The 20,478-nt window shown below is 46.1% G+C and overlaps 2 protein-coding genes across 4 annotated transcripts in view; one reads left to right on the top strand and one right to left on the bottom strand.

Moving 5' to 3' along the window:
- Positions 1–645: 645 nt before the first annotated feature.
- On the bottom strand, positions 646–1,104 carry LOC128571148 (transmembrane protein 14C-like). Its single transcript, XM_053570780.1, has 2 exons — positions 995–1,104; positions 646–880 (listed from the first exon to the last, which is right to left on the bottom strand). Exons 1-2 carry the CDS (start codon positions 1,102–1,104, stop codon positions 646–648), a joined length of 345 nt encoding a protein of 114 aa, XP_053426755.1.
- Positions 1,105–2,228: 1,124 nt separating this feature from the next.
- SLC39A11 (solute carrier family 39 member 11) overlaps positions 2,229–20,478 on the top strand; it is a 357,393-nt gene continuing 339,143 nt past the window's right edge. For 2 of the 3 annotated variants that reach the window (XM_053569889.1, XM_053569887.1), the window contains exons 1-4: positions 2,246–2,336; positions 3,745–3,863; positions 5,617–5,735; positions 8,366–8,404. In XM_053569889.1, coding sequence (XP_053425864.1) covers positions 3,845–3,863; positions 5,617–5,735; positions 8,366–8,404 — 177 coding nt within the window. In that variant the 5' untranslated portion in view covers positions 2,246–2,336; positions 3,745–3,844. Of the gene's footprint in view, positions 2,337–3,744; positions 3,864–5,616; positions 5,736–8,365; positions 8,405–20,478 lie in introns of all 3 variants that reach the window. The other variant, XM_053569888.1, reaches the window with a different exon arrangement.

The following is a 20,478-nucleotide window of genomic DNA, read 5'->3' as shown; positions in this document are numbered from 1 at the left end:
CTTGGAGATGGAATTGACAGGCCTCGTGTGGTGTATTGTTTCTGTGTGCCTGTCACAGGCTGTTCTGTGGAAGGCCACCTCCTTTCCCCAGCACAATGCATGGTATATGCTGATCATCAGTGTGAAGGACTGACTTCTGTGGGACAAAAGAGCCCCGTTCTTTCTTTTTATCATCATCATTATTATTTATAGTAAACTTTATTTTCATTGATATTACATATTTCATTTAACATAATTTCAAAGTAGATCTGTGCTCTAAGATAAGCAAAAGAACAGATATCCTAAATCTCTTAAGAGATTTTTTTCATTCTGTTCCCCTGAATAGGGTATGAGGTTTCAGGGTACCCAATGTTGACCTAAAAGTTTACCCATTGAAATATTACTGATAGGTACAGAAGGAAGAGATAACATCAATATATAAGAATCAATCTGTATGAATGTATTGTTAAGCTCTCCTCTTACACATTTGCCACCTATGTAACACTAATGACTGATATTTTGTCCCCCATCAAGTTCATGTCTTTTTTTTTTTTTAAGTAGAATGTCAGCGATACAGAAATCCGATATACTTTTCTCTTTTAATACACTGAAAATAGTACAGGTTTAGAGATTAATTCTTTAGGAGTCCAAGCTAGGACATGATCACTACTGATGAGGTCTGTTCCACATACTAATTCCAACTTTGGCAACCATCAGCAAACTGGCACCTGCAATGAAGCTTGCAGGCATGAATTTTCCAGAGTGGTAGAATCTCATTCCCATAACACCAGCCAAGGTCCCAGATGTAGCTAGGAAAACCCAAATATTCCTTGGATCCTGAGACAGCTGATAAGCACCTAGGCCTGCTAAACCCCAGAAGAGAAGGCCAGCAGACAGTACCCTCATACTACCTGCTTTTTTTTTTTTTTTGCAGTTTTTGGCCAGGGCTGGGTTTGAACCCACCACCTCCGGCATAAGGGGCCTGGGCCCTACTCCTTTGAGCCACAGGCGCCACCCCACACTACCTGCTTTTGCATAACCAGTGATCCCACCAGAAGCAACCTGTGCTGCGTAGCCAAAGCTAAACCAATGTAAAAGCACTAGAGGGCCAGTGTTCAAATGCATTGTTCTCCTGTACAGACAGGCGGCTACACCACACCTGTATCCAAACTGTGTTCCTGAAGGTCTGCACTGGCCGCCAAGGGCACACAAGCCATGGGGGGTGGGGTCGGGGTAAGAGCCTTGGGTCTTCATAGACCCTTTGGTCTATGGCTACTGTGACCATGGGTGGTTTTTCTGGTATGTTGCCAAATAAAATACAGGATACCCAGCTAAATATGAATTTTACATTAATAATAAATATACCTTTAGCATAAGTATATCCCAAATATTGTGTGGGATATACTACACTAATAATTTGCCGTTTATCCGAAATTCAAATTTAATCAGGCATCCTGTTTTTGTTTTGGCCAAATCTAGCCATCCTGCTCTTTGGTCTTTTCACAGAAGCCCTGGGGATCAAAGCCCTTGACCGGGGCAGGGCTTCTGAAAAGGTGGCCCCAGCAGCATCTGCAACTCCTAGTTCAAAACAGAAAATCTGGGCTTCGCCCTAATCAGAATTGCAGAGCCGGAACCTCCGGGGTACCAGCGTTCTGTGTTTGATATCCCTTCCCGAGTGATTCAGGTGGGAGCTGTGTCTCAAGGGCCCCTGACCTCGCAGTGGGTCTCAACCTTCCCAATGCAGCAACCCTTTAATACAGCTCCTCATGTTGTGGTGACCCCAACCATAAAATTATTTTCATTGCTACTTCATAACTGTAATTTTATTACTATTCTGCGTTGTAATGTAGATATCTGATATGCAAGATGTATTTTTATTTTTACAAAGGGGTAGAGACCCCCAGTTTGAGAACTGCTGAAAGCTGATGGTGGTATTATCCCCACAAAACAAAACAAAAACAAAACATCCTGCTCTGGATGTTCACCCAGGTCAATGCACCGGGCTGCCAAAGGTGCAGAAACGTAAGCAACGTCAGGTAAGTTACAAAGCGCTCTTTCCCTCGGTGTCTGTGGCTTCCCCAGGACTGCAGAGGGGCGTGCCTGCCGACTGCTCAGCGTTTGGCCGCGGCGCTCTGTTCCGCCCGCCCGGACCTGTTCTTGAGGCTACAGTGAGGCTGGGAACCGGAGAATTTATTCTCGGGGCGGGATTTGTCAGTTGCAGCGGTGTGGGGCGGGGCCGGGAGGCCGGAGGGACACGTGTGCGGGAGGGAAGCAGGAAGTGACTGCGGGAGAGGAGCCGGAGCGCGAGCTGCAGCGGGGCTGATGGAAGTGCAGTGGGGGCTGGAGAGGGCACTCTAGTGAGTCGGCTTTTCTCTCCTTCAACGCTTTTGGTTGGGCCCAAGACCCGGGGTCGGGGGCCACCAGGACAAGCGTGTGGCTCTTGATAGGGCATGCCCCTGGAGAGAGGAGGGGGTTGGAGGAGAAGTTGGAGGCTTTGGCAGGTGGCAGGGGGTGAGGCGGGTGCCGGAGCCCCCTCTGCCTCTGTCCAGGATGAGCTGGCGGCCAATGACATGCGTTCCTTTTACAGTCCTGGCCATAATCCTCTTTATTCATCACTTCATGGTGGGATTATGGGGGACTCAGGTTCCTGGGGGCAGAGGAGACTACACTTCCAGTAGTCAGAGGCCCCTCCCACTCGCCGTGGGTATTAGCAGGACCTTTTGAACTTGGCTGGGAGTCTGGTTAACCTGCAGGAGGTCTGGGTGGGACCTGAGATTATGTATTTCTAATCGATTCCCAGGTCAGCTGGTGTGCAGACCACACTTTGAGTAGGGAGATATCAGGAAACTTTTCCACTGTCCTATCTGCCGGACCCGAGTCCCTCTGCTGGATTCTCCTCCTGGAGTCAGGGCGTGTGTGTGCAGTTCCACGAAGGTGCAGGCAGCCCTAGTGCTGTTTCTACTCTTGGAAGGAGTGCAACAGGTTTAAAGGGGGAAGAAAAAGAAAACCAAACAATTCTAACAGCCGGCTGAGAAAGCCCTGTGTGCACAAGTGAAGGGGTGTTGGCTGCTCTAAAGTTGGAGTGGGCAGAGAATGATCCTTTTTCCTGCTGGCTAATCAAGGTTGAAGTTATTAATGTCCAGCTCAGGAGGAAGCCGGAATCTCATTGTGTGAACTACTTTGGAGGTGCCCTGTTCCTACCAGTTAGAGAAAACTTTTTGTTCTCTTGGAACCTTTTGTCAGCCTTGCCAATCCCCCGTAGGGCAGGAGAGGTCACTCTCTAGGCTCTAGTAGAAGTTGAACCGGCTTTAGACCAGTGATTTCCACACTTTGATGTGCATAAAAATCCCCCATGGAATCCCATAAAATGCACATTCTGATTCAGTAAGTCTGGGGGTAGGTGGTGGGTAAGATTCTCCATAGCTCTCAGGGGACACTCGGTGCTGGTTCTCAGACTACCCTTTGAGTAGTGAGGATGTAAGACAGCAAATGGACAAATGGAAGACACTTCTCCAAAGGGTGCTGGGTTTGTACTGCCCACCAAAAATAATGCTCCTGCTGGGACTGAAAGGATGGTGGCCTTGGTCTTCCCTCTGGGTCCCTTTTTGTTATTTCTCAGGGTGTGAAGGGGGACAAGCTTAGAAGAGTTTTCATGTCCCACTAACCACCAGGAACACCCACGAGCTCCTTTTTGTTCACCAGCCCACAAAACCCTCTTTGATGTTGGCCTGTTGGCAAATGTAAATTGTTTGCTTTCTTCTGTAGCTGTCAAAAGGCACATTCAAAGACAGAAACAAAAAAAAGAGAAAAAAGGAGAAAGCGTTGTTTTGTTATGACCCCCCATCTTGGATGATAAGTACTGAGGATGAGAACTGTCTTTCATTATAAGTATAGTTTGAAATTTTACCCACAAGCAGCTAGAAATAGATGATTGGTGTAATGATGCAGATGTTTTGGTTAAAAAAACAAAACTTTCAAGGTGGCTCAATAAGAGGACGGAGGTAAAGGGTGGAGTTTTAGAAATGATTTTTTTTTTTTTTTGCTTTAATTGGTGCCATCACCACCCTGAATTCTGTTTAGACTGTGGGGACCACCGTCTGAATCCAAAGATGCTCTTTATCTCAGAGCACAGGGCGAGAGCCAGAGCTCACCTGGTCTTACCTGGGTTTACCAGGGACTGTAGACATTTTTGGGCTGAACTTGGCTATGTGGCTGAGCCCCTTGGCATAAGGGGCCTGTCCTCTTCCCACCATGGTCTCTTTCCAGAAACAGTAGAAGCAGCATCTTCAGCTCTGGATCTGGAGTCCCAGGGCATCGGAGCCTGGCAGGGCTGAACCCAGTGTGGTGGCGTCCAGCTCTGTGGGTGCCGGAAGACCAATGGGGAGCTGAATGCAGCCTTTGACGTGGCTCTGACCTCTGGTGTTTGTGTTCCAGAACACAGGGCTTTTCAACACATGGGTTTTTCTGCCTTGTAACTTTCCACAGGGAGAGGTCTTCATTTCAGATCTAAAATTTTCAATGAGTTAAGGCCTGGAGGAGGGTCTTTGAGCCCAAACAAGAAGGAATGGTTCTTCTTTTTCTCTTCTTGGTGGGCAGTGGTGTAACCTCAGCTTCAGCTCAGGGTGCTGGGCTGACCAGGGGGAATTCCACACATGGGTCTGTTTCCTTGTCCTTGCTGACTGTCCTGTCCAGGTAAGCTGGCCTTTTTCAAACCAGCAAATATTTTTCAGAGGATAGAGAGTCCTATTTGACCAGGGTGCCAAGATGTGACAAGCATGAAGGAGATAAAAGGTGAAGGAGGCAGAGCCAGGCAAAGGAAGCGTGGGAGAGGTGTGCCTGGGCAGGGCTGGGGGATTGGAGAGGTTGTGGCCTGAAGCTGGCGTCAGGGGGTGTACGTCTGGGCGGGGCTGGGCAGATTGGAGAGGCTCTGCCATGTAGCTGGCATCAGGTGGGCTACAGGAATGCCCTGGGTTCTCTTGGCTGGAGATGTGGAGGGAGGGTATTCCAGGGGGAACTGGATAAACAGAGACTTGGAACATGGTCGTCTGGGGCTTGTCAAAGGTGCCTTCAATAATTGGGTTGAGTACAGGGCTCCAGTTATGCAGGGCTTGAAGAGGCTGTGGTCAGGTCAAAGGTCACTTGGTGGTGGTTATCCTGTGGCAGGTAGGGGAGCTATGCAGGTGTGAAGAAGAATTAGCAGTAAGAACTTTAAGGAGCACCTGAGCTTGTCACCTGTATGTGGAGGTGGCTGAGAACGGATGTGGGCCAGAGGTGGAAGGGGAGGCAGATTTTGTGGGGAAGGCCGCATTGGACCCACCTGTGCCCTCTTCCTGTAGGCTTCTTTGAAACCTCTTTGTGCTGCTTCTCTTTGAAACCATTTCTCAATGTGGTAACCTCTTTTGGGGGGCCCCCACACCTCTTGAGGTCCCCTGTGTTTCTTTCAGAGTCAGACAATTTCCAGTACCCGGGGTGGGGGGCTGGGATGGAGAAGCCCCGACCTGAGTGATGGTGGCTGAGGAACGCTGGGATGGCGTGGTAGGAGGGTCCTCATCACCAACCTGGGGAGAGGCCAGCTCAGGTGTGGAGTGTTAGGCCACATGAGGACCTGTGCTGACCCTCTCACTCCTCTGCACACAGCTGTATCCAGCATGCTCCAAGGCCACAGCTCCGTGTTCCAGGCCTTGCTGGGAACCCTCTTCACCTGGGGGATGACTGCAGCAGGGGCCGCTCTTGTGTTCGTATTCTCTAGTGGACAGGTGAGTCACCTTGCTCGAGTTCTGGAAGTTTGTGGGGACTCTGTCTTGGTGGGCTTGGAAACCTTCCCAGTGCACAGAGCAGGTGTGCCAGCTCTGGGATTCCCCCAGCCTCACCTCCAGGATTGCACGGTGGGTGGTGGGGTTTGTCCTCCTGTTTTCTGCCCTTTTCTCCGCCAGCCCCAGAGAACAGGTGTTTGCTCACTGCAGGTCAGTTTGTTACCTTCTCTTCCCCTTCCCACTCTCCACAGCCTGGCTGGAAGGGGAGAGGAAGTGAGAAGCCCAGTTACTGAGTTCCCCTTAACCCACTGCCTGATTTCTACTTTTCATCTAATTTCTTTCAAGCCTAGAGCAGGTGATACTATATATGGCCGAAGAAGAACATTAGGTTTCAGATGTTCCTGTTCAGGGCCTGGAGTTAGCTGGGATGGTTAAAGACACCCTGGGGGAATAAAGGGTTTCTGTTCCCTTTCTCCTCTACTCTTTCTCTAGGACGTTTCATTTCCCCTCCTGGCCCCCTGCAGACACCCTCCCCAAGTGTCTGGCTCACACTCCCAGCACCCTGACTCATTCTCATGTCCCCTACCCCCAGCTGTGTGTGTCCCTCCATGTGTGTGTCCCACATACCCCAAACCCTACACCCCTCCTTATACACCCCACGCACACACCCACACCTGCATACATGCCCACGCCCACTCCTCATACCCCACACCCCTGCATGCTCACACCCACCTCTTTCCAGCCCAGAACCCCCTCAGGCCACAGGCCTAGAGCCATCTGTGGCCACTTTGATGAAGCCCAGTCCCTGCATTGTTCGGCTTGGTGGCCACCTGTAGGAATTGCAGGAGATCTGGAGACATGTCTAGGAAGCTGGCCAGTCAGGCGCTGCTCTTGTGTTTGAGACCAGTACAGCAGGTCTTATCTCAGCCGTAGGATCCCCGCCTCCTGGGCTGCCCTGCCCCTTCCCAGGATCCAGACCTGGCACTCAAAACAATCTGCAATTACAGGTTACCCGGAAGCTGGCTGTACAAGATCCCTAGAGAAGTCGGATTTACAGAGATGGAATGTAGAGTGGTGAGGAGGGAGGAATGAGGTGTGACAGTTAGGGACAGAGTTTCAGTTTTGCAAGGAGGAGAGAGTCCTGTGGACGATGGCTTCTTTCACGTCACACAGAATCCTTGGGCCCATCCATGCTGTAGCATGTGCTAGAATTTCTTTTCAAGGTGGAAGATGATTCCATTGTGTGTATCTGCCACATTCATTTGTTGACAGACACCAGTGGAACCTTTTTATTGATCCATAAGATGTGCATAGAAAGGTGTGCATGTTATAAGCGGACGGCATCAGCACACTGCCCAGCCCCTCGGCCTCCCTCCGAGTGTTACTCCGACCTCCACCGCTGTTATAATGAACCCCTCAGTCTCTAGCTGCGGGAGAGCTCTCCTTGTCTTTGTGCTTTATTTATATGGAGTAATGGTGAAGTCTGGCTGATTGCACCCTATTTATTTTCTAGGATATTTACTGCCCCTGTCTGTGAGGTATATGTATGTGTGTATAAATACAAATACGCCCTGTGTATTTGTATTCTCTTTGCTATAAAGTAATCCGTTGTATGAATATACAACAGATATGGAGAACGTCCATAGCTGACCGCCTCCCTACATTGACCACCTCCTTCAGTGACCTATGTTGCCCTGGGTAGAGTGCTCTGGTGTCGTCATAGCTCATAGCAACCTCAGTCTTAGGCTCAAGTGATCCTCTTGCCTCAGCCTCCTGAGTAGTTGGGACTACAGGTGCCCACCGTAATGCCCAGCTAGTTTTTCTATTTTGAGATAGGGTCTTGTCTTGCTCAGGCTGGTCTCAAACTCCTGAGCTCAAGTCATCTACCCACCTCAGCCTCCCACAGTGCTGGGAGGGATTACAGGCACGAGCCACCATGCCTGGCCTAATTTTTGTAGGCTGGACATGCACCACGTGAACGCATGAGTACCACAGGCTTCATTCCTTATGTTGACCACTTCTGTATGTTGACCAGTTTGATACAGTCCTTTGGATAGTCAACTTGAGAGGTTCTGTGTGTATCTGAGTTGGTACATCCATTCCGCGGCGGCTGGGAATTTGGGTGCTTCCTGGTCCTTGGTGCTCACACATTGTGCTGCTGAACGTCTTTGTAGACATGGTTGGCGAACCCGAGTGTGCGTTTGTTACGCACAGCGTTTGCATCTCCTTAGTGCAGCCAGACAGTTACCCAGAGCGGTGGTGCCAGCTGGTGCAGGTTTTGATTATTCCACCTGCTCCTTGCCAACACTTGGTGGTTTCCATCTTGTAGGCCAGCTACTCCCTAAAGGTTTACTGTTGTGTTCCCGGGAAGAGCTGGGTATGAGACAGCAGTGCGCCAGTGCAAGCCCAGTGCTGCTCACAGAATACTCGCAGTTGGCTATCGGGTAGGCGGAAAGTTTTCAACTTGCTTTCTCTCTGCTTCTTGACCCATTGTGTAAATTCAGGAGTTCCCAAGCTTAGGAGTGGGCTGGTCTGTATTTATGTGGCTCTCTGGGTCCTGATGGTTTCTTCTTGTTCTAGGAAATAGCATCTATTGTCCCTTAGAAACTGAAACATCTTGTTTTCATTTTCAGAGGCGGATCTTAGATGGGAGCCTTGGCTTTGCTGCAGGGGTAAGTAGCACATAGCAGGAGAGAGAGAAATGGAGACCAGTTTACTCTGACATTTCTCTGCCCAGAGCAGCCCCCAGTGACTGACGAGATGTATCTCTGTGCTCCCAAGGTGGTGACCGCTCTCTCCTGTCACCTGCCACATTGACTTCCCAGCTTATCAAATGCCTCTGTTTCTCTTTAGATAGGGAAGGAGGCTTGTTTGGACGCTGCCTCAGGATTTGTAAAATAAGATAGTATTAGGAAGTGTCTAGCATGGGCCTGGCCTAATGCACAGGTGTCACTAACTAAATTCTCCTTTTTCCCCTCTCGCTCCCCTTAAAAGACCTTTTATTATAGACATTTTTAAACTTGTGAGGAAAAGTGGAGTGAACCGTCTGCTGCCTCCCAGATACCCATTGCTCAACTTCTGTCATTTTGCTAATCTGTCTTTCCCCCAACCTGCTTGAGAGGTTAGACTATTGTATAAAAGCAAATTCCAGACATCATGTCATTTCACCTGTACATTCAATGCTTATCTCTGACTGGGTGACTTAAAAAAAACCACCCATAGTTACCATACCATTATCATAGCTATCGAAATTAGCAACCATGCCTTATAATCCAGCAGCCAATCGATATTCAAAGTCCCTCCATCTTTTCAAACATATCTTTTAAGATGTTTTTGTTAAAATTAGGGTCCAAACACTATTTTTACATTTAATTTGTTGTATCTTTTGAGTTACAGTTAAACAGTTCAATTTTTTTTTTTTTTTTTTTTTTGGCTTGGTGCCCATATCTCAGTGAGTAGGGTGCTGGCCACATGCACTGGAGCTGGTGGGTCGACCCCAGCCCGGGCCTGCTAAACAACAATGACGATTGCAACTAAAAAAATAGCCGGGTGTTGTGGCAGGTGCCTATAGTCCCAGCTACTTGGGAGGCTGAGGCAAGAGAATTGCTTAAAGCCCAAGAGTTTGAGGTTGCTGTGAGCTGTGATGCCATGGGGCACTCTACCAAGGGTGACATAGTGAGATTCTGTCTCAAAACAAAATAGTTCATTTCTTTTTACACTAGTAATTTGTTGGAGAAACCAGGTCCTCTGTCTCTAGACTGCTCTAGATTCTGAATGCGGCTGATTGCTCCTGTGTGGTGATGTATAACCTGTTCCTCAGCCTCCTATAAGCTGGGAGGTGAGTCTTGATTAATTCAGAGTCTGTGTTGTAAGGCAAGAACATACCGTGGTGCTGGGTATTCCAGTTGCATCAGCCGTATCAGAAGACGTGTAATGTATAGTTTTCCCTTTTAGTTGATCAGAATTTCATTCCTGTCCCTTATTTTTATAGTCCTGTGATCTGGAAACACTGGCTCCCAGAGGCCATCTAAGTCAGCAGCTATCACTGGGCCCAGTTCCGTCAAGAGCACATGGAGACTTTCCTTTACACAGGTGCATGGGAGTATGAACAAACAAAGTTTGCAGGTCCTTAGCTTCTATGTTCTCTTTCCTGAAACTGCTGTGCCTGAGAATGCCCTGGAAGCCAGTTCTCCTTTGCTAACTTTCCTCGCAGAGTTTCCCTCTCCCACTTGACTCAGGAAAGATGCACTCTTGCCAATGACCTCATCTCTGGATAGCAGAGGAACTCTAGGCATGTTGGTGCTGATGCGGAGAAAAGTGAAGGGTGCTCATCGCTAATCACCGGGCACAGATCCCCGAGCAATTCAAAGACTGCCCTGTTCTTTGGAGGTGGATGTGATCGAATTATCAGCAGAGGGGTCCACCATAGAAGTGATTTGGGGTCTGTAACTTGAAGAGAGTACTGAGAACAGAATGACTGTTATAACCTGTCTTTTTTACCCCTATTTTCTCATTTACATGAATACATTTTCTCTTTGCTTACATTAAAAAAAAAAAAGGCAAAAAGGGGCAGTGGCTGATGCCTGTAATCCTAGCACTCTGGGAGACTGAGGCAGGAGGATCACTTGAGCTCAGGAGTTCAAGACTAGCCTGAGCAAGAGTGAGACCTCATCTCTACTAAAAATAGAAAAAGTAGCCAGGCGTTGTAGTGGGTTTCTCCAGTTCCAGATATCTGGGAGGCTGAGGCAGGAGGATCACTTGAGCCCCGGAGTCTGAGGTTTCTGTGAGCTAGGCTGAGGCCATGGCAGTCTAGCCTGGGTCACAGAGTAAAACTGTCTCTCAAAAGAAACAGAAGAAACTAAAGAAAAGTAGAAATAAAATAAATAAATAATTATCCAGAGAGAGATGGATGCATTGAAACAACAAGAATAAAGCCCCCTTCACTAACATACGCATTTCTAAGAAGATTTTACTATTTAATTTTTTTTTTTTTTTTTTGAGACCGAGCCTCACCATGTCGCCCTTGGTAGAGGGCCGTGGTGTCACACAGCCCACAGCAGCCTCAAACTTTTGGGCTTAAGCAATTCTCTTGCCTCAGTCTCCCAAGTAGCTGGGGTTACACTATTTAATGTTTAATACTTAAAAAAGCATATTATGTTTTATTGTTATAAATCTTTTTCTGTCACTAATGGTTATTATTGTTCAATCTAGGAAATTGTTATTTAAGGACTTAGACCCCTGAGGTCACTGAACATTTTTAAGAATTACACTGAAATGTATATAGATATTTATATGGCAAGGAAGGTATGATAAAGAAATCAACATATTTTCCAGCATAAAATATAAGTTGCTTTAGGGCAAAATTCTGTGGAGAAATGGAATTGAAATACAAGGCAAAGAGAAAAGCAGTGATATAATTTTTTTTAGCTTTTGAAGAAGAGTTTGCTTATGGTACATTTTTTTGTATATAGAATATAGCACAAGAAAAGTACTAAAACGAAGATACAGCTTAGTTTATATAGACACACACGTACATATTTATGTATATATAATATATATATATATTTTTTTTTTCTTTGAGACGGAATCTGTTGCCCAGGCCAGAGTCCGATGGCGTCAGCCTAGTTCACAGAAATCTTAAACTCTTGGGCTCTTGATCCTCCTGCCTCAGCCTCCCATGTAACTGGGACTACAGGCACCTGCCACAAAGCCTGGCTAATTTTTCTGTTTTTAGTAGAGATGTGATCTGCCTTTGCTCACACTGTGCTTGAACTTCTGAGCTTAAGGTACCCTCCACCTCAGCCTCCCAGAGTGCAAGGGTTACAGGTGCGAGCCACTGTGCCCAGCCTATGTATTATATTTTGAAGTGGATAATGATGGGAATAAAATCTCTAAGCTCTTTAGATTCTACTGGATTTTCTTAAAAGATTGATGAAGCCACTTTATTTAAACAAATCTCTCTCTTCTTTCTCTTTCTTTCTATATTATATGCCAGAAATGACATGTTTGGCAACTACTTGAAGATGAAAACATTTTCAATGCCAATTTATAAATGAGTGAGGGAATACTTAGTTTTTCAAAATTCTTTTTGTTAATTAAAAATTTTCTTTTTCTTGTTTGGCTAAGTTTTTCAGTATTCCCATGGAGGTATCCTAACACAGAGTTGGGAGAACTCTGTCTATCCTGTTTTACAGCCTGTGATGGGGCATTGGGTGCATTTGGGTGTCTAATTCTAGCCTAGGTCAAAAGCTGTGTGAAGATTCACAGAGCAAAAAACAGAAGTCAAGATAAAGCAAGAAAGGAAACAGACAAGACCAGATAGAGTCTAGTAAGTCTTCAGGACATGTACGAATGAATCTGGGACCATTAAAACATGAAGACTTAAGATATACTAATTGCCTTAAGAAAAAGATCTAAATCACAAGTTTTACGTGTGATTTTTAACGTAATCTGTAGAAAAGAGAGATTCTCAAAGTTATATATGTGTATTTATCAGAAAAAAACGATTTACTCTTCTTGGAGTTCCCTTGAATATCAGTTGGTTGTACCAAGGAACTCCTGTGGGCCCCCAGGGACACAGAGGGAGAGAAAGAACATAATGTGGGAGACCGTTGGGGCTCAACCCCAGGGAATTTCAGCGGCATCGGTGACTGAAGTGGATTCTCATCCACACTTCCCCAGACTAGGGAAAGGGAGTGTAGCTCGGGTAGATGAGTCGTAGCAGGTGCTTGTACTGATGGAATGAACTGAATATAGACAATTTAGCGGCTTGGGGCAGCGGCTCAAGGAGTAGGGTGCCGGTCCTATATGTCGGAGGTGGCAGGTTCAAACCCAGCCCAGGCCAAAAACCACAAACAAACAAACAAAAAAATATACACACACACACACACACACACACACACACACACACACACAACTTAGTGGCTGGGGCAGCGCTTCTCAGCCTGGAGCAGTTTTGGCCCCAGCACACATGTGGCATTGCCTGGTTACTGTAACTGGTCTCCAGCAGGCAGAGGCCACCTGTGCCATGAAACATCCTCTGATGCCCAGGACAGAATGCATCACAACCACAAAGGATGCTCTGGCCAAAGTGTTATTAGTGCTAAGACTGTGAAACCCTGGTCTAGACCATTTGGTATATCATCTCTAGTTAGAGAGTAGAAAGTGAAAAAATTCAGGTGTACAGTTGCCAAAAAAAAAAAAAAAGATGAAGAAAGTCCTTTCCCATTTGCTTCTCATAGGCCATTACTTGAGTGTGCAGATCCTTGGAGACACTGTATTATGCACACCCAAAGTGTCAGCTCACTCACGTGTGCTGTAGTGCTTGGGGTCCTAAAGGCTTTGTCTTCTCAACTCAGCTCTGAGATGCTTTGAATAATTGTCTCAAAAAGGGAGACACTGGCTATGAGTCAGGGTCCCTCTGGACCATGCACTGATGTCTGTGCAGCCCATGTAACATGTTTTTTGCAGTTAATTTTGCATACATTTATGTGTATGTTGTATGCACATTGCAGGGTGTCTCTATTATGATGTTGCTCGACATATTTGTACTGTGTATAATTGCTCACCAAACCAGGTGTTTCTGTAAGAGAGATTCCTGGGACACAGGACTTGTAGACTTTAGATATGCTCAGCAATATATTTGACAGGTTGTTTTTCCTCATTAGCAGGGCCTTGGAAGGGTTAATGAGTTCTCCTTAAATGACTCCTCCTGGAATGTATTTTCCTGTTTAAATCACCCTCCCGGTCTCTAGTCATCATTGTCTTTCTTTTCTTAGTGCCTGTGTTTGGACTTGATTTTTTTTTTTTTTTTTCCTGAGGCGTGAACTTAATAGGGAGAACTATTGCCATTAAAAAATAAAAAAAAAAGATAGTCATTATTCTTTATTAGAATCCTAGAGTAATATGACCTTAAAGCTAGACTAGATTTTAGTGATTATGATTCCTAATATTTATGGAGTTCTTACCATGTACAAGGTGCTCTGCTATTACTTTACCTACTACATAAGCTAATTTAATTTTCATTGTAACAACTCTATGAGCTATATACTAAATGTTATTTACCCCCGGCTACTTTATAGGCACAGTGAGTTTAAATAAATTGTTCAGTATCACACAGTGAGGTGAGCCAGGATTTGAACCCACAGTTTGACTGTAGAGCTCCCATTCTTAAACCATAAGGCCTCCTAGCTGATGTCTGGCCCAGTTGCCTCTACTGATGGACAAACATGCAAGTCCAGGGAGAGTAAATGACTTACTCAGAATCGAAAATTGCTAGACAGTGGCAGAGCTGGGACTAAACCCGGATGAGAAGTCAGGGGCTGCCAGTATTTAGCTGTGCGACCGTGGGCGAGCTCCTTGGTCTTCCTGGACCTCAGTGCACTCTGTTGAGAAGTGAGGGCTAGGTATTTAAGAGCTTCTGGGTTCTGCATTTTTAGAGGAATGAGTTGCAGCGTAGTTAACATGCATGTTTTCATTGTAAGATGTGAAGTGTTTCAGTTAGATTCTGGTGTACCTACTTAGGGATATGATTAAGTGGCAAAATTACATATATAATTGAATATCTTGTGAGTGAGAAAGCAGTTATTGTCCCATAAGCTGCCTGGATGAATTTGGAGTGGCGGAAACATCAAGGATCATCATTTAATTTTCTTTGCTGTGCAACTGTCATGTCTCTTTGGTGAGGCTTGGCCAACGAGGAATCTCTACATACATCAGAGCACATTCTCTCTCAGGGGAGAAACTCTTATGTGGAATAAATATGAGGATGAAACAGCAAAAGAGAAAGCCTGCCAATGGGGAAGCTTACTCCTAGGCATGAAAAGGCAATTTAATATCTATTATTTTATCCCACAGGGAGTTGTTTTCTTATGAAAGACATTTTTTTTTTTTTTAAAGGACATTTTGGCCAGGTCTGTTTTCGTACAGCAAGTGGTGAATAATGTTTTTTCCAAATAACTGGCTCATGGTTGGAAGTTAATGGTGCTCTCCTGTGATGGCCTCTAAATCTGGGGGAATGTGGGTGACCAGCTGTTCTCCATTTCCACAGAGAACTGGATGGAAAGAAATGGACTTAAATAGTAGCATGAAGCCAGGAGGAGATTTCATCCAGCACCACTGAAAAGGTTTATTCTAGAATAAATGTGTGAGAGGGAAAGTCCAGGGCAGGGGGTAGCCATTGAATTGGTTCTTTAGAAACCCTAGCTTCGGCCAGGTGTGGTGGCTCACATCTATAATCGTAACACTCTGGGAGGATGAGGCAGGTGGATCGCTTAAGCTCAGGAGGTTTGAGACCCCATGTCGACTAAAAATAGAAAAACTAGCTGGGTGTTATGGCTGGCACCTGTAGTCCCAGCTATTTAGGAGGCTGAGGCAGGAGGATCACTTGAACCCAAGAGTTTGAGGCTGCTGTGAGCTATGGTGCCACAGCATTCTACCCAGGGCATGAAGCAAGACTCTGTTTCTAAAAAGAAAAGAAAAGAAAAAATAAAAGAAACCCTAGCTTCATACAGATCCTCAATTGAGAAATGATTGTTGCTCCTTTGCTCCTTCTTATCTCGTGAGAGGTAGGGAAGTCTGGTATGTCTAAATGGAGAGTTTTCATGGGATTGGAATGTGAGGTCTCCTGTTTTGCCAGACTGGAACCTTCAGGGGTTGGCTTGGCAGTGAAGCAGGCTGAATCACATGGGACCTTTTGCTCCATTCTCCTTGTTACATAAGATGGTTTCTCAAGGCAGATGGCCAAGGTCAAAAGTGTGCAATTGGAGATTGTGAAGAAAACTCTTTTTCCAGCTCAAACCGCACTCACATTTACAACTGCTGTTAGCATCTGTGGTCTAGCAGACTGTGCTAACTTGGCCTCAAGTCCTGGGCAGTTCTGTCCAAGGAGCTCCCTGGCTTTGGGGAAAGTTCTCTTCTGTTGCTGTGGTTCTCCACCTCCCTGTTTGTTAGAATCCCCTCGAGCAGCGGTTCTCAACCTGTGGGTCGTGACCCCTTTGTAACAATGAAAATACATCCTATGTATCAGATATTTACTTTACGATTCATAACAGTAGCAAAATTACAGTTATGAAGTAGCAACAAAAATAATTTTATGGTTGGGGGTCACTACAACCTGAGGAGCTATATTAAAGGGTCGCAGCATTGGGAGGCATTAGGAAGGTTGAGAATTTTAAGAAAACCCCATGCCCTGGATACACCTGTACTGAGGACGCAATCAGGATCTCTGGAGGGGGTGGCTAGAGGGGCAGGATGGGGCACCGGTCGTTTTTAGAGCTCCCAGGTGATTGCGGTGTGCAGCTGATCACCCCAGTTCTAATGGGGGTCATGATTTAGTGAAGGATGAACTGGTGTTTGGAAAAAGCAAACTCCCTTCAAAGGGCCTGGGTATTACATCTGTGAGGCTAAGAATCCATCTGAGCCAACACTTCAGGGTTGAGTCGTGGTCAGAGGAGAGCTGGGTGTCCTTCGAAGGTGGGTGGGGAAGCCAAGGAGGAGGTAGCTGCCTTTGATCTCGGCTGCAGCCCTGTCTGTATCAGGCTCGCGTTGCGGTCTACCTACCCATGTCCATACTTGACAGTTGTTTCAGCAAACAAGACTGATTGATCTTGGTACCACCCTGGGGTGGGAGAAGTTGTCACACTCCCAGGTTCATTTTCCATCTTTCCTGGGGCTCCTTGGCTCTTGCAAAAGAAAGGTGAAGAGCCAGGGTCTTTACTGCATGGGAAGCTTGAGTTTGAAATCTCACTAGATGCACAGTCCTTGTTGAATAACAGACCATCTGAAAAAAATCAGAGGATGGCAGGGACTTGTGGGAGGCTTCCCCAGCAGCCCTCCACTGTCAGGACAAGGCTTCCAGACAGATGGTAGGAGTATAGATTGTTCCCAAGGTCTTTTGTGAAGCGAGACTTTACACTTTTTTTTGGTAACCTAATTGAGTATTTAGCTAGCTTGTTAGAAACTCAGCTGATCTAAATGTCATCCCCTGCAATTTAAGTAATACAGAGTAGCTGACATCATTTTTCTATGCGTCTTATAAGTCTTATACCAATCATGTGAAAAAGCATTTATGGAGTATTAGTGCGTTTGAAAGATACTCTTACTGAGTGCAAGGGATCAAAGTTAATATTGGTTGGGTTTTGTCCTTTGGCCTTCTCATGTCAAGACTAAATCTATACGTGTTATTAGTTCAAGTGCTTTGTAGAGAGGCCGCTGTGGGATTGCATATTGCTTTTTAGCAGTGGCTGGCTCACCAGAGGGGAGAAGAGCCAGCAATCAAAGCTTTGTCAAGGGCCTGTGTAATTTTAGTGATGGCCCAAACGTGTTCTGTGTGCCAAGTAACCATTTGTTTTCTTCCTTGGAGAACAGCTGCTCAGAACGAGGGATCAGGGAGAGAACTGTCCTCAGGCCAATCCATTAACCATTGGCATACCAAGACTTTGTGGGACGGTATGCAAAGAAGCAAGATATATCTTTGTCTGTAAGGGGCTCAAAGTCTCCTGGGGAGAGAAGTCACTGTTCACCTGTAGTCATGAGACAGGTCAGCAAGTGGGTGCTAAGGTGTTGAACAAAAAAAGCCAGGAACCCAGAGACAGGGAGGTTACTTGTAGCTGAGGAATTGGAGAGCATGTGTTTGTGGATGAGCTCAGGTGGGAAGGATAAGTTGAATTTTGACAGGTGGGGAGATGGGGAAGGTAATGAGTTAAAGACAGGGGGAACATCAAATTGGAAGCAGGAGAGGGGAAAATACCAGGGCTGTTGGAGGCATGGTTTGGTCACGCAATGATACCAGAGGGGTAAGTTAGTTTCTGGACATGATCAACCTCGGGTCCTGGAGAAGGAAGTTTGTGCTTTGTTATCTAGATTGAGGGGAAGGCCCTGGAGGTTTTTGAGCAGGTAACAGGACCAGAGCTGTGCTTTCGGGAAATCCATTCTGTTGATAGCTGTTGGTTCCACCACAGTGAAAGTGCAGGAGGAGCCTGGGAGTTGAGAGGTGGATCAGAGGCTCTTGCATTTAGGGGAAAGGTAATAATGATGCTGTGACCTTGGGCAGAGGGAGAGGAGATCGGAGGGGAGAGAACAAAAGATAGTTCTGCTGGAGACCCCAGAGGACTTGGGGGTCCTTTGTGTAAGTAGCCAAAGAGGTTCAAGGTTTCAATGGGAGCAGATTACCTGGGGCCCCTTCCTTATAGGCTGAGGGAGACTCTACCAGAAATGGGGAGGAGGGGGCACCGGGTCTTTCTCATTTGCGTGAGTTTGTACTTTGGAATCTGCCTGTGGTGGGGTGGTCTCCATGACAACCAGGCAACTACAGCTAATTGTACCGATGTTGATGATTGCTGCTGCTTTGCTATTGGTTGGTGATTTATATCCATTAGATTTGACTGAGAGTAAGTGAGATCTGAAAAATAGTGGCTTTAACAAGAAAAACCCCTCTTCTGTAGAAGATCTCCAGAAACCATGGTTGGGCAAGTAGGTCCATGGAGGAGTCAGCAGGGATCTAGACTCATCTTTTGCTCACTGCTTTGCCCAACAGGGCTTCCTTTGATCTTTGTGTCCCAAGGTAAGCTGTTAGAGCTCACGTCATCACATCCGCCTTCCAGGCAGCAGCATGGCAGCAGGCAGGTAGAGTCCCTGAAAGTCCTTCACAACAGGTCCACTTATATTCCATTGGCCAGAACTTACTCAGAGGGCCAAATCCAGCTGCAAGTAATGGGAGGGCACATGGTCTTTTAGCTGTTCAGCAATTTGCCCTGCTACGGGTTGGGATTCTGTTTCTGAAAGAGAGGGCAGAACGGAAACTGGAGTAGGCAGTGTCATTCTTGGCCGCCAGCTTAGTGCAGAGAGAACTTTGAACCCTAGTACAGTTACTATTACTTTCACAGTGCGTATTTCACACGTTGCTTTTTAAATGAATTGTGTTCTTTAAGAAACTAGTCTCTTTTGAAAGGAAGGAGAGCATGAACTTGCTAATACATTGTTAGTACAAAGGGTATCCTGTACAATCAAAATGCTCCCTCAGCCTCTATGGGCCAGGCCTTTGGGGGGAATGAATGATGGAAGACATAAGTGAACCTTCCATAAGGAAGAAAGGAAAATTTATTGGTCCATGCAGTTAAAATACCCAGGGGTAGAACTGGAATCAGTGCACTGCTAGAGTCTGGGTCAAAGGGTGTCACCAGCACTTGGGTTTTCTCCATCTTCTGGCCCCTTGTCTTTCTCTGTATGGCTCCATTTTTAGGAAGTGTATCCACATTCTCTCAGGTTCACGTCCGGAATACCTAAGACTGATCTGGGCCCCTGAGGTTTTGCTTCTCTGCTGCTTACAAACAAAACAAATTCATCTTTCTTGGGGCTTCAAGTTTCTTCTTTGGCTATTTGTTAGTAAACTGGGTGGAAACTTAGAAAGCCAGCATCTCCTCTTGGTGGAGACGATCTTGGAGTTGGAGTTTCATGGGCAGGGAAATCAGCAACTGGCCTGATTGGAGCTTATGCTCATCCTGAGTGCTAATCCCTGTTGCCAGGGGGATGTACTATGTTAATTGGCTGGGCCTGAGCCAGGTGTCCCTCCCTCCTCCCTCCATTAGAATTAAAAATGCTAATAATGGGGGAAGGGTAGTTTCTCCAAAGCAAATTGAAGTGTTTTTCCAAAGTAGGTGTAACATCTTACAAGGGTATATGTGAAACTTGGTAAATGTAGAATGTAAATGTCTTAACACAATAACTAAGAAAATTCCAGGAAGGCTATGTTAACCAGTGTGATGAAAATGTGTCAAACGGTCTGTAAAACCAGTGTATGGCGCCCCATGATCGCATTAATGTACACAGCTATGATATAATAAAAAAAAAAAAAACAAAGTAGGTGTAACATCTTAGAAGGGTATATGTGAAACTTAGTAAATGTAGAATGTGAATGTCTTAATAACTAAGAAAATGCCAGGAAAGCTATGTTAACTAGTGTGATGAAAATGTATCAGATGGTCTATAAAACCAGTGTATGGTGCCCCATGATCACATTAATGTACATAGCTATGATTTAATAAAAAAAAAAAAAAGTAGGTGTAACAGATTCTAGGTAGCCAACATATAGCAAACATGAAGTAGTATAGTTAGGAACCACCTCAAAACAGTTAATTATTTTTTATAGTTCTGGGTTGGCTGGGCTCAGCCGAGCGGTTCTTCTGCTGGTCTTTCTTGGGGTCACTCATGGGGCTGCAGCCATCTGGCAGCTCCACCAGACTCGAGGGTGTAAGCTGGCCTCCCTCACAGGTGTGGGGTCTGGAGCTGCTTGCTGACTGGCCAGTCCCTGTGGCTGCTTATGTTTCAGTAGGTGTAGCCCACACTTCTTCATGTGGCAGGGGAAGAATTCCAAGAGGGTGAAGGTAGAAACTGCAAGGCCTCTGAGACCCAGACTCTGCAACTTACACAGAACCATTTCTTCCATATCTTGTTGGCCATAGGCAAGTTGCAGAGCCCACTCAGGTTCAAGGGCCATGGGAAAATAGCTGCTCTAGTCCTTGGTGGCTGGAGTCTGCACAATATCATGGCTGTGCTTTGCCATCTGCCACCTTAGGGGATGTCAGTCCTTCTAGCTCATAGTCAATTCTGCCAGCCAGTCTCCTTTTTTGGTGTCGAGAGCCTTCACTGTGGTCCTTTTCAGCAGCCACTTGATTCCTCACTGGGTCTCTGGTCTGTTCTGCATCTTGCCTCTCAGACTGCTTCTGGGCAGCAGCTCACACCCACCGAG

The sequence above is a fragment of the Nycticebus coucang genome, chromosome 18 (genome assembly GCF_027406575.1).
Source record: "Nycticebus coucang isolate mNycCou1 chromosome 18, mNycCou1.pri, whole genome shotgun sequence".
NCBI classification, from domain to species: domain Eukaryota; kingdom Metazoa; phylum Chordata; class Mammalia; order Primates; family Lorisidae; genus Nycticebus; species Nycticebus coucang.
Note: the sequence above shows the minus strand (reverse complement) of the source record. Positions and strands in the feature narration are given on the sequence as shown.

Excerpts from the sequence above, each read along its gene's own strand:
- LOC128571148 (XM_053570780.1), bottom strand. The coding sequence starts at position 1,104 with ATGCATTTGAACACTGGCCCTCTAGTGCTTTTACATTGGTTTAGCTTT. Across the intron at positions 881-994 it reads GCAAAAGCAGGTAGTGTGGG|GGTACTGTCTGCTGGCCTTC; the intron begins GTGGCGCCTGTG and ends AGGTAGTATGAG.